The sequence below is a fragment of the Lissotriton vulgaris genome, chromosome 3_1, assembly GCF_964263255.1.
Source record: "Lissotriton vulgaris chromosome 3_1, aLisVul1.2, whole genome shotgun sequence".
NCBI classification, from domain to species: domain Eukaryota; kingdom Metazoa; phylum Chordata; class Amphibia; order Caudata; family Salamandridae; genus Lissotriton; species Lissotriton vulgaris.
In genome coordinates, this window is record NC_141689.1 from 1778119322 (window position 1) to 1778133303 (window position 13982).

The following is a 13982-nucleotide window of genomic DNA, read 5'->3' on the forward strand; positions in this document are numbered from 1 at the left end:
AGATCTTCAGATGCAAAATTAGCTAAAATCCCCAAGATTAGGAAAGCGAGATTGGGAGCAAGATCTTTTGCCTATGTAGCGGCTAAATTGTGGAACTCTCTTCATCCTGTCCTTAGAGCATGCCCCTCTGAAACTGACTTTAGGAAGAAATTGAAAACCTGGCTGTTCAATAACCTAATTCATCTCTAATTCAGATCCCCTGATCCCACTGCCCCATGGCTCCGCCTCTAGGAGAACTCTGGTCCAGCGCGGGGACACAATGACTAGGTGTAACCATGCTCTTTACAAATGATATTATTATTATTATTATTATTATTGTTTACATGATATTTCATGTGTTGAAAAACGCGTAATTAACAGATTTAAAGGGGAAAAAAGACAAGGGGCAGTCAGCACTTATCTCCAAAGTTTGGTTTCCCGTAAGGGAGCTACCATATCGGCCACTGAACACAGCCAGGATGAAAAGTTTTCCGCCCCTCTATCCACCTTGCAAGGTTTGCTATTAAGGGCACTAGCGAAGGACTCGGGTGAGACCCCCTTCCAGTTCCTGCTGAGGGTCTTCCTCCTGGCAGATTGTCCTCCTTCTGGAAAGCAGGAAGAGTAAGAGACAAGGACACTGCCTTGTGATCTAACCAGGTAACGGGAAGTACTTCTTGAACTGACTAGCAGCTATCATCAGTAAAAATCCCATTGAGTGTATGTCCTGCTGCATGGGTGGGGTCCATAACTTGCTGAAACAGCCCCAGACAGGCCAACGTTTCTTTAAGTATATTGGAGTGTCTATTTTCGAGGTCCCCCAGGTGGAAGTTAAATTCTCCCATCACTGTGAAATCGTTTTTCGCTAAGTTTGGCTCTATATAGTTTTCCACTTCCATTGCAAACATTGTCCACAGTACTGGGGCCCTATAGAATAGCATTCCAGCAAAGGAGTTGGTAGATGTAATTTTTATAGTGAAGTATTTTGGCTCACAGGGGCTAACTAACTGTATCCTCTCCAAGTGACATAGGTACTCTAACTTGTGTATAATGGCCAAACCTCCTCCCAGTGTGCCTGCCCTATGTAATCTTAAGATTGCATATCCAGGCGAGATAGCATCTACTAAGCCGGGCCAAAGGCTTCATTGGCCCAGGACTCTGTGATAAACACCCAGTCCGGGCAGTTAGCCAGCATTAATTCAGCTTATTCTAATTTGTGCTTAATCAGTGACCTGGCTTTAATTAAGAATCCCCAGAGGATTCTTAATTAACTAATGCCTCCTCATTAACCCTGACTGCTAGAGGGATATACAACCTTTAGCACGCATCTTTTAGCACGCACTAACATTACCACGCATCTGTTACAACGCATACCATTACAACGCATAGCGCTTTGAGGCGATCTGACTTAGGGAATGGCTAGTGAATAGGTTAATTTACTATCCAATAACCTTCCCTAGTGTCCACGGGGACTGGTGTTGGAATAGTAAATTAAACTATTCACTATCCAGCACCCAAAGCACTATGCGTTGTAAAGGTATCGCGTTGTAAAAAATGCGTGGTAATGGTATGCGTGGTAAAAGTGTGCGTGCTAACATCATAACCCATAACCCCCCCGCTAGAGGGGGTTATGGGGATCGGGCGGTAGCTGTCTGAAGTTTCCTAAGCAACTCTGCTATTTCACATCTAAGTTTGAACGTATCCATCGCTGAAGTGGTGAGAAAACCCAACTTTCTGTTGAGTACGTGGAGTTAGACATCGGATAATGATTTTTTACTGAGGTTGAGGACTAGGCTGATATGTTCCGCCTGAGGGAAGTTTCTCTTATCATTCTCCTTGTGTTCCTTTGTTGTGTTCCATTTTATTCTTGGTTCTGGTCTTTTTTTTGTCGCTTCCACCACTCCCATCGCTCCTGAAAAAGGAAATCTATTCGTAGGTGTAAAGTAAGTTTGGTATAGGTAGGGGGAATAAGGATTATGCCATTCCAAAAACAAATGTGGAGGAGGAGGGCGGATGGGTGGGGCCCGTAATTTATCAGGGGGATGGGGTAACATATGTAAAAATTGTTCATAGGAGGGTACCTTGTTCCATGTGATCTATTTCTTCTCTAACCGTCGTGACTCATATGACCAGCTGCTTATAGAAGACTCCTCATCAGTACCCCCTAGAGCATTTATATTCACTCTGTTGTAATCGGTCACTAAATAAGGATATAACGTCTGGTAGGAGACTTACTTGTCCTCTTTTAGCAATTTATGAATCATGGATTGGGCCAGGAACTCCTTTTATTAATCCAAATCTTTGTTTATTTCCTCCAGTTTTTTCTAAAATAGATTGGTTTATACTGTGATTCTTAAATTATTTTCTGGCACCTGTATTTTAATCAACATTGCATCAGATGGTCTTTTCTAGTCTTAATGTGAGCACAAGTCAATCACATGTGCACTACCATGCACTCATTGCCCGTTCTTTTCTAAAAGATCTTTACTCACTCCTCTGTGAGGTAGGCTACTTACTTATGGTTTGTCTAAATCTAGCCTTCTGTTACCCAGGTGCTGATCAGATACTACGTCAGAACGTAACTGACTGATTTCTCTGTTTCCCAAAAATCTTTGTAGGAATGAGATGCAAAATTTTGGCAGTAATGGGGTATTTAAGTTGTCCTTTGTGATTAATATTTTTGTTTAGTAGTATTTGTGCCACAATCTTTTTCAGTTATTTAGAGACTCTAGTCTTGGGATGAGGTAGAATGTGTTTAAAACAGACCACAAAGTCCTACTTGGGTGGGGGCCTGCTGGGGAATCAGTCCGGCTTATCGCACTGAATTTTTTTTATTTTTTCATGCGATGGATTAATAAGTTAATATTGTGCAAATTGCTTTCACCTGGAATTGCAGAGTAGTCTAAAATGTTATTCGCAAAGAGATCGTAACATATCTTTAGTTGTGTTTCCAGCACTTGCTGCCTTTGGTTGTATGGTTTCTGCTGCAATAAAAACCTTTTCACTATGGTTCCTGCGTAGAATGAAGCTTTGATGGCTTTGCATTTCCCACCCATACATGTTTTTAAAGGTGCTGTTGAGATCGTTGAGGTTAGTGTGAACCTTTTTGTCACTGGGAGCAGTGAAGCATATACATTTTCAAGAAGGCACAGTTCAACTTATGAACAAGTGTAGGGTGTTGTTATACGTGGTTGCAAGGCTATTTACATCTTCAGGAAAAAGCATGTCTGAGATACTGATGTGTTTTTTTGGTTTAGGTTGTCCTCTTTTAACCATTTTCTGGTGCGACATTTTGATGAGACTAGCAAAGATAGTTTATGTACTATAGTAGCGTAATTATGGAACAGTAAATTACCATAGCAACCTGCAAATGAGATACTAATCGGTTCTCAAGGAACAACATTTGCTAAAATTGCTCATTGGGTTTGAGCTGCAGATTATGTTAGCAACGCAAGCTTTCAGAATCCAGATTGTTATCCAGAATAAAACCCTGAACTTCTGAAATCTAAAACTTGGTATACTGACTCAGGGATGCAGTGCACTCTTATATGATCATCATGTACTTTGCCGCAGTCGATTATCAGGTATATTAATAGCTTTGCTGTAGAAATACAATTGCTCACCTTTGATTTGACGCATAGTATATGTTACAGGTTGGGTGATGGGATTGACAACTGAGCCTATCCACAAAGAAGCTGGACCTGGTGATGAATTAAAGATCAGCCCAGAGATGCAGAACAAGATTTCATCATTAAGGTGAATAAAGCGTGCAAGACATTTTAATAATCTGTGAAAAGGAGCAGTAATAGATCTATGCTTCAGGCGACTACAAGGTTTGATTATTAGTTTAACTTTATAAAGTGCTGTAGAGAGTACACCTTTCATTGAAGATATATTTGTCAACTAGTAGTACTCTAGCTTTCTGTCTGAATTGACGGACACACTGTTTGCTGCAAAGCAAAACTGACTTTGCTGCAGGAGTGGGTGCCTTGCAGGAAGCAGCAACACTTGGTGTCTCCAATAAAATTTAAGAGAATATCACCCAAAATTACGTGATCTAAGGAACGCTACCTCTGCCACCTACTCCACAATTTCAGAAGTCCATATTTTGTGTGATTAATTTTGTGTTGGTGAGAGGTTGTCTTTATTTTTATCATCTTTATTTCAGTGGGCTAAGTTTACTGCTAATTGGAACATTTGACTTTCAATGGTTTGCCCTGGTGCATTTTAGGGTAGAGGACAGAATTACAGACAACAGTCACTTAAGTTTGTGTAGCATTCTATGTTGTTAGTCTTATTTCAAGGGTGCCAGGGTTCCCTATACTAAGACATCCTCATCAGATCTGCTTATTGGTTGGTGGTGTGAACAGAAACTTTAAGCAACGCATTGTTGTGGAAGCTGATTCATTCTCCTTGTTTCTAGAGGTGAACCGTACAGAGCTGCTGGGGAATTCGTAGAGGCAAATTCTAACAGGAGGGGGGAGAGAGAGAGTCAGTGGATTCAGTCTCCCGAGTCATATGAATAAACAAAGAGGAATCCGCTCGAGTGATAGTGATCCCTAGAGTGATGGGGAACACACAGTGTTGTTTAAATGCCCCTCACACACCAACAGGCCCCTTGGTGTCATGCTTCATCATCGGGGCCTTCGCACCCCTCTACGGGATGCGGCGTGCTACGACTCGCGAATACGCAGGAGCACTTGAAGTGAACTATGTGTGGGGGTGTGTGTTTAATACAAAGATGTGAGTGAGGTGAGGTGAAAAAAGTGAGTGGTTAAAAAATACCTGGCACGTGGGAAGAAAAAAACTTTATTAAATCCCCGGCTGGTATTATTAAAATTTAAAGTGCAGGGCGTGGTTATAGAAAGATACGTGTTAGGGTATCAAACCACTGTATTAAAAGTCAACATGTTTCGGAGGTCAAAGCCCCCTTCTTCAGGACAAGGGTGAATGCACTTACCCTCCCCTTACTCACATGTAAGATGTAAAAGTGAAAAGTAAAAATTACCACAATGTGTAATGTTCCTCACAATGTTATATGTAAGTGAGTGTAGTTGCGCCCAGTTGGCGTAAGAACTTAAAGTTCCCAAATACAGGACTTCATGAGCCTTTAACGTATATTGGGGAATCCTTCCTTTCTAATCAGAAACGGTTACAGCAACAGCTAATCGCCTGCCTTCCCTCAACGCGGCTCCATCGGCGATTAGCTGTTGCTGTAACCGTTTCTGATTAGAAAGGAAGGATTCCCCAATATACGTTAAAGGCTCATGAAGTCCTGTATTTGGGAACTTTAAGTTCTTACGCCAACTGGGCGCAACTACACTCACTTACATATAACATTGTGAGGAACATTACACATTGTGGTAATTTTTATTTTTCACTTTTACATCTTACATGTGAGTAAGGGGAGGGTAAGTGCATTCACCCTTGTCCTGAAGAAGGGGGCTTTGACCTCCGAAACATGTTGACTTTTAATACAGTGGTTTGATACCCTAACACGTATCTTTCTATAACCACGCCCTGCACTTTAAATTTTAATAATACCAGCCGGGGATTTAATAAAGTTTTTTTCTTCCCACGTGCCAGGTATTTTTTAACCCCTCACTTTTTTCACCTCACCTCACTCACATCTTTGTATTAAACACACACCCCCACACATAGTTCACTTCAAGTGCTCCTGCGTATTCGCGAGTCGTAGCACGCCGCATCCCGTAGAGGGGTGCGAAGGCCCGATGATGAAGCATGACACCAAGGGGCCTGTTGGTGTGTGAGGGGCATTTAAACAACACTGTGTGTTCCCCAGAATTCGTAGAGGCAGCTGTTTACAATACACATAAAATTGCACATTTCAAAGTGCAGTAAATTCAACTGCATCTACATTTTAAAATCAATATATTACAGAGAAAGCAACATTTATTGTTTGTTAGAAATTGGGTTGTAGGTTGAAAGGGGTATGAGCCCTAGTCAAGCAGCATCCACAATCCTAGTCCGGATAAGGCACAAGCAAACCCCAAATTAACTTGTGCTCAACCCCCTGGTAGCTTGGCAGAGAGCAGTTAGACTTAGCTTAGAGACAATATGTAAAGTTTTTGTGCAACACTTCAAACAGTAAAAAAAGTTATAACACTACACAAAAAGATAGCAAAACAGAACTTAATTCAATAAATAAAACAAGACCAAAACAATAAAAATCCAACAAATAAAACTTGAGTAATGATTTGTTTAAAGAATACACTGCAAAATAGAGCTTGGACGCGACAAGCGCTTACTTGGGATATCTGGTCGCACTGGACCAGGACAAAGTCAAAAGTTCAATCCGATCGCGATGGAGCATGGGCCTGATACAGGAACACGTTGAGGCCTACTGAACAAAAGTACCTTGATCCTGGTTGCGTCAAGGATGCAGGGTGCAGCCAAGGCAGTGCTGATCCTCGCAATGGCGGCAATGCGCTGGTTCTGATCCGCGCAGCAGTGGCGATGCGCCTATACCGATTAGCTGCTATGAAGAGATTGACATTGTCATCGAGGCTGCCATTGACGGGGATGCAAAGAACTTGCGCCGGGAAGAGTGTAGCGCAGTGGAGGTTCCAAAGTCGATGTGTCTGGTCCGATCCACGCAGCAGGGGCATTGTGCTGGTTCTGGTCCATCCAACGGTGGTGATGCGTCAGTGCTGATTCACACAACAGTGGTGATGCGCCGGTTCTGAGCCACAGAGGCAATACGCTGGTTATGATCTGCGCAGCAGCGGCGATGCGTTGGTTCAACAGAAGATGCATGGGTTCTGCTAGAGCAAACATCTTAGGCCCACTTCCAAGGGTCCAGGACTGGGGTGGCACCACTTTGCAGGGCATACTCACAGATGGCGGAGTCCAGGTGCAGAAGCAGGGTGGGTTGAAGTATTTTATGTCCCTGAGACTTCAACTCAGGAGGCTAGCCAGTTAGCCCTTGGAGTCACTCTGGGTGCAGTTGATGCAGGTCCAGTCCTTCTCACCCAGGCAGGGGACAGCAAGGCAGCATTCCAGCAGTTTGGCAATCCTTCTGCAGCACAGCAGTCCTTCTTTCTGGCAGAGTCTTCACAGGTTCAGAAGTGTACTGTGTCTGAGGTACTGTAGTAATACCCAGTTGTGCCTTTGAAGTGGGGGAGACTTCAGAGAGATGCCTTTGAAGTGCACAGAGCTCCTTTCTGCCCTGGCTCTAGACTAACTACAGAGCCTTTTGTGGGGACAGGACACCATGTGTTCTGGTGTGAGTGAGGCTGGGTACTGCTCCTCCCTCCCATCCTAACAGGATGGCCCATCATGTCAAACCTAAGCTCCCATTGTGTGTGACGGTCTAGGGTAATACACAAAGCCTAGTTGTCATCCTTCCTAGACTTGTGTCAAAGACAGGCAGCAGGCACCAAATAGCTACAGTAAGAGAATGACAATTTTCTAAAAGTATTTAACCATGCTAGGACAACCCAATATTTCCCCAGTAAACTGGGTAATTAAGTTGGACTTTAAATCCAACACTATAATTAATTTTCAGAAGACATCAATTACAATATAACCAATATAATGAAAGAAAACTCTGGCAGACTGGTCAAACAACATTTTTCTTATTTTGTTTTCACAATTTTTCTATTTATCGTTCAAAGATTAATAATCACACACATAATATGTATTCAGGGTTAGATTTACAATTGGCAATATTCCTAAAACAGCACTGTTGCACCCCACATAATCAAATCATCAATTACAAATTAATTCTTAAAATGATTGCTGGGGAATAATATATCTTCCCAACCACATATAGTCTCAAACTTTCTAAAAGTGGCATTTCAGAATTCAAATTTAAAATCAAAACTTCACCATAAGTTTGGATTTTACATTGTGATTCCAGAGACACCAAATGTGAAACATCTATCTCTTCACAATTGGGAATTACACTTGCAAAATGTAAAAAGGTCACCTCAATGTTATCCAATGGGAGAGATAGACCTTGCAATAGTTAAAAACTAATTAGAGAATTGTTTCACTACCAGGACATGTAAAACTTAAAAATACATGGCCTGTCTTTCAGATACATTGCACCCTGCCCTCTGGGTTGTCTAGGGCCTACCTTAGGGGTGACTTGTATGTATAACAAGCATTTGCAATGCAATAGGTCTCGCATTACTTAAAGTTTGAGCTATTGGCGTTGCTAATAATATTGCAACTTAAACTTTCAGTAATGAGAGACCTATCGCATTGCAAATGCTTGTTTTATTTTTTATTGTTTCTTGACCGTCGCTGTTTATTCTTTGAATTTCTCCCACCCCGTTTGCAATCCTGTAGAAGAGGGCAGGAGGGAGTCTTGTAGCCCAGTCTGCTGCTACTACTGCTCCCCAAAAACTATGAAGGCTGCCACCAAGGTCTGTCTAAAGGGGCGGAGAGGAGTCAATACACTCAAGAGGAGAGGTTGGAGAGGCCTTTGAAGTGTCTCCCCGTCTCAGGGAAAACTTAAGGGTTCCCCAAGGAGCACCACATTTACAATTTAATGGGTTTTCTTAGCATCAGTGGCTTTAAAACCTTTGCCAAAAACCAAAGAAAACTCGGGAAATGTATTTGACAAAGAAAACAAAAGGAGGGATGGCATAGTTCCATAGGTGGTAGGGACTTTCAAATTTACAGAAAGATTGTGTCAACAATTTAGCAGTAATTAAGTTTCTGAAATTAGCTAAAATGCAAATAAGAGCATTCACCTCCAATTCCTATATAAGTCAATGTTAGCCGAATAAGAATGCTCTCCGTTCTTGTTGTGCGGTATTCAGAAAACAAGCAAAACGCCTCCCATAAATTACCTGTTCCTCGTCCGCGGCTCCAGATATATGGAGCACATCTCAGACTGCATCCTTGCTCTTTGCCTTAACTGACTAAGCCAGACAGTTTGTGGACCCCAAAAGGGCAGGTTTCAGGTACACAAGAGTGTGCCAGTAAATAGACTCCTGCCCTCTTTTTTTCTAACAAAAGTAACTCTTACAAAGCAACAAACAACAGGTTTTCTGTCCCAATTCGAGGTTTTTACATGGCCACGGATGAATTAGTGGAAGGCCCCAGAATTGTTTTGCTTTGGGGAAGCCTACCTGGAGATGAGGAGCAGCACCAAAAAGAACAAAAGGGTAACGGGCTACAGGGATGTGGAAAAAAATCTAAAATCAGTTGATGTGAGTGGCTTTCCTGACTTTCAGTCTCCTAGCAGACACCAGAGACTCCACTGCCTGTAGTGCAGGGTTTAAACCCCCATCATGCCATACCCAGGCTCAGCCCCAGAGAGGACTCCCGCAAAACTCCTGACCACCAGATACTGTGGCAGCAACCCCAGGAGAAACTTTGGTTTATAGTGATACCCGACAGCGTTGCCTTGTTGGTAAACATCTCAGTCATAACCAGTGCCGGAACTTAACACCTTCCTCTTCATTCGAGTTCCGAGATTGTACTCATTCTCTGCTTCACCTTGACCTCAGAATAGCAACATTTCATATAGTTGCAGGTGTCGATGAAAGCCACACATTGGTCTCTCTTTACTCTGCTTTGTATTCATAAATCACTGCCCTATAATTCCTGAGAAGCCTGCTTCATCAGACACTTGTTATTGGGATGTGGTACTAACTTCAATAGGTAATGAGTGTTGTTTTCTCAGGAGAAAAGCTTAGTTGATATATGAAATTCACACACAAATCTTTAATATTTATTTTGTTAATGTCCACAATTTGTTTAAAAACAGCAAACAAGACAAGTGCAAGGCTCCTCAGATTGATTAGGAACTCATTCCTACCTATTCTGCATTTCTCTGTCTTCTCTAGAGCCTTGTCGAAGGAAAAATAAGTCCTGATCCACATAAGGAGTTCTTGTGCCTACCCCCCCCCACATCCCCTCTTCCCCCCAACCGTCAGCACAAATTAAACACTGGTTAATGCCCTGGATTACTGTATCATTTGACCTTTCTTGTGAATGTGTTTATTGGTCGTCTCTATTCTTAGTGGGGCAATGGAGGTTTCCCTTGCTTATTTCTTAAAATGGCGTTGCTTCCTCTGTTCCACCGTTCAGACGTGGTCTCCGTCAGCGGTTAATCTGCTTTCAGGGCGCACAGATCGGACCTGAGCAGAGCTGAGAGCCTAATGACTAGCGGTTTATCCTGGGCCTGATATCGGTTTAAGTGGATTGTGTACAACAAAGCCAGCGGTACTTTTTTTGCTGTGGGTTTTATTGAGAGAGAGAGAGTGTGTGTATTTCAGGGTAGGGGAAGCTATTTTATGATCTACACAACGCTTACGTTTGTGCTTTTATCAATGTACCCTGTGCCTTTCTGTGATTGTGTCTACAATTGTGCCGCTGGTGAGGGTTGTGCTTGGGTTGGGCACTGATTGTCCACCATGCGACATCCAAAGTTTCAGTTTGTGTTGCGCAGCAGAGACTAGTGTAAGGTGTCGATGAACAAAAGCAAAATCTTGGTATTTGCTATTCTGTAGGAAGTTGCAAGTGTAGTGGAACACAATGAGTTTGACATATATTTAGCATCTGCATGAAGCGCATGCTGAATTGAAGACTGCCTCTTCATCCTGATTGCAAACAAAGCTTGTGCGATATGGTTTTCAGTGCTTTCACCATCATTGCATTACTGAACTATGCTACTACTCTGGCTTCAAGTACACTTAGAAGCAAAAACCCATGGTGCACGCGAACCACAGAGGAGCGGGGGCGGGAATTGAAACCAGTGGTGCGCGCGCACCACAGAGGAGCGGGAGCAAGGGAGCCTGTTGTCTGTGCCGCACTGATGCGCGTAACTGACACCGGTGGGACGTGGGCGGAGCAAAGGCGGGACATGGGCCCGCCTTTGGCAATTGCGTGCTGTATTTTTTTTTCAAACACAAGCTTAAGCCAATTGCAGCCGGCGACAGCAAAACCACACGCACGAGCATGTGGTCAGCTTTCAGAACCCCGTACAAGAGGCCTCTACGCACTGCAACGCTAGGCGCGAGACCTGAAATTGGAAGGTTTCGGCCTGGCAAAAGGTTTATTTTGCAAGGTTGATATGGCAGCGTAAACTGTACACACAGGCTCTGCAATTGCAGGCCAAAGCCTTAGTTAGAGGGATACTTGGGTGGGTGGCACGATTAGTGCTGAAGGCCCAATAGTAGCATTAAATGTACAGGCCCTTGCACAATTGTACTGCACTTTACTAGAGACTTACAAGTAAATTAAATATGCCAATTGGGTATCCGCCAATGTTATGAACCTTATGTAAAGCGCTCTGATACCTCCGGCTCTAGCCAGCGCTATATAACACATTTTAAATAAAATAAAATTAAAATAAATACCATGTTTTAGGGAGAGAGCACATGAACTTTAGCACAGATCAAATGCTCAGAGTCCTAAGGCCAAAAAAAACATGGTCAGAAAAAGGGGGAGGAGGAAGGCCAAAGTTTGGAGGGGCCCTAAAGAGAGGGCCATATCCAATATTTATTTTTTTGCTTCTTGTTTATTTTATAATTATATTGATAGTTGGCAGTTAATGGATTAGTAATATGGGGCCAGATGTAAAACCATTTCATTTTGCGACTAGCAAATTGTGATTTTTAGTAACTCACAATTAGCGAGTCACAAAATAAAAATGTGGTTGCAAAGGACCAACCATATTAATTTTGATGAGGTAGGTCGCAATTTGGGACCCATTGGGAATGCCCTGTATCACAGGAATGGTGGCCTGCTGGTTGTCAGCAGACCACCATGTCTAAGATTGCTTTTTAAAGAAAGCAGGTTTTTTTCTAAAACGCAGCCCGTTTTCTTTGTCTGAAAACGGGTTGCATTTGAAAACAAAAAATAAAAAGTTTCCTTTTTATGTTTTTTAGGGTAGGCAGTGGTTTCTGGCACCACTGCCTACACTTAAAAACTGTTGGTGACCACATTTACAAAGGGGAAAGGGTACCTTTGGGACACCTTCCCATTTCCAAATGGGTTACCACCTCCTTCACAGAGTCTGTAAAATATTAATGTTTTGCAACCGCATTCCAGTCACAAAACATTTATCCATGCCACTGCGACTCGTTATTAGGAGTGATGCCCTTAAAATGCCCCCTCAAAATAGCGACGCGCAAACTCTATTTAGTGAGTTGGTAATAGGATATTGACACGCAAACTAGGGTTCGTGCATTGCAAAAGTCGTTTTAGCGGTCGCAAGCGGCCTGATTCTCAGTTTGTGACCACTAAAAATGGTCTTACTTCTGGCCCATGGTTTTACTGACAGAGAAGCACATCTGTCATTCAGCTTAACTGAGTCTTTTATTTTATTTGTGATGTTTAGGAGTGAGTTGGAGCAGCTCCAGATCAAGGTCCTGCAGGAGCGTGACAAGTACCAGCAATCAGCGCAGTCCAGCACAGCTATCTCTGCAGTACCTCTCTTTAGTGTGAATGATAAGTTTACATTAAACCAAGATGATGCAAGCTACAGCCTCATCCTTGAGGTGCAGATGGCTATAGATAATGTCCTGGTTCAGGTAAAACATATTTTTCTGATTTTATTTTTCATATGTTTTACAGAACCTGTCAAGATCTGGCAAGCATTTTTTAAATGTTTCTTTATTAGGTTTTTGTGTTAATGTAGAGCAACAGTAACGATAGGACATCCAATCTCTAAGAATATCTGCAGTAATTTCAAAAATCGTAATCTAGTGTGACACATATATGTATATACATTAATACCCCTTTGTCTTCCCACTTGCATACTACCATTACAAATACATTGCATGACAAATTGTTGGAGTACCATTGGTCATCCCAGTACAGGTCTCCTATACTAACTTGATGAACTGACTCCACCATGATGCCAGTTAAAAGAGGGCAGTGACTGATTGGGGTGGGGGGTGATGGGAGAATAGCTGCCCTCATCTGTGGTACAGTGGTTATAAGCAATTCAAACGTCAACTTACACACAGGCTGAACGAAAGAGGGTCTGTTCTTGGTAGAGGCAGGCAAGTGGGTGAGCCCTTCCACTTACAGCACAAGTACTGCCTCATGCTCATACTCGTCCTACCACATATAAAGTGGACGCTGCTGAGGTGCCCACTGTACATAAGGTGATCACATATTAGAGGTTGTGGATTGGGTGCTGTGAGGTGTAGCATGACCCAAAGGCAAGCCTCTACCTGTTACCATCCCCCTAAACTCTGGTAATTCCTCCTCCAGTTTCTCCCCCTTCACAAACCTATCTAAAAGCTACCCCCATGTCATCTCACACTTCTGATTAGTTTAATATGCTTCTCCCCTGCTATTGACTACTCAGTCACATCTCTTTGCCACATGGAAACCTTGGGAGCACTGGAGCTCCTTCATCCCATCACCTCATGCCGGCATGCCAACACCAGTGTCAGTCTTGGGGAATTTGTGTTGCATCTTCCTCCTTTTCCCATTGGGGATCACCTCCTAATAAGCTTTGCAAGGGTCCCAGATCTAGTGGTATGCCGGTGATTGTCTCCAATGTAGAGAACACTATTTCCCAAAACAGGCGCAGTGGGGGGCACTCCCATGCTGGATGGAGAAAGGAGGCACTGTTTGCTCAACACCTGGGGTAGGAAGCATTCCTCTCTGGGTATATCTTGCCTAATACCACTAGTGACAGATAGGTTCGGTGGAGGAATTTGAATTGTACCAACTTGAATCTCACGTTGCCTGAGACCTCTCGTGCCTGTAGTATCTCACTCTGTTATTGAATTAGTCCACTATATTCGCCTCCCTTCCAGATCTGCCATATGTTATCCTTTTGAGGCTGTCATGCTTTTTCGTCTGCACATAAGAGTACTGGTGAGCTTAGAGGTTCCCAATTGCAAAATGGCCTCCTGAGTCTGTGTGGATATTGGTGAAGAGATCTAGATAACTTAGCTCAAGTGCAGAAGGTAAAACTGAGCGGTCTCACTGGACTTTAGTTTGCTCCCTAGTCACTGGACTGCATGTGTAGTCTGGGTTTATTTATAGTAACAATTTATGAAATT

General features: G+C 42.9%; 1 protein-coding gene across 1 annotated transcript in view; it reads left to right on the forward strand.

The window, feature by feature from the left end:
* Positions 1-13982, forward strand: part of BBS7 (Bardet-Biedl syndrome 7) — a 264083-nt gene that overhangs the window by 158392 nt on the left and 91709 nt on the right. Inside the window, exons 10-11 of the mRNA XM_086962213.1 lie at positions 3630-3732; positions 12299-12491. Of these exons, the coding sequence (XP_086818339.1) occupies positions 3630-3732; positions 12299-12491 (296 nt within the window). The remainder of the gene's footprint in view (positions 1-3629; positions 3733-12298; positions 12492-13982) is intronic.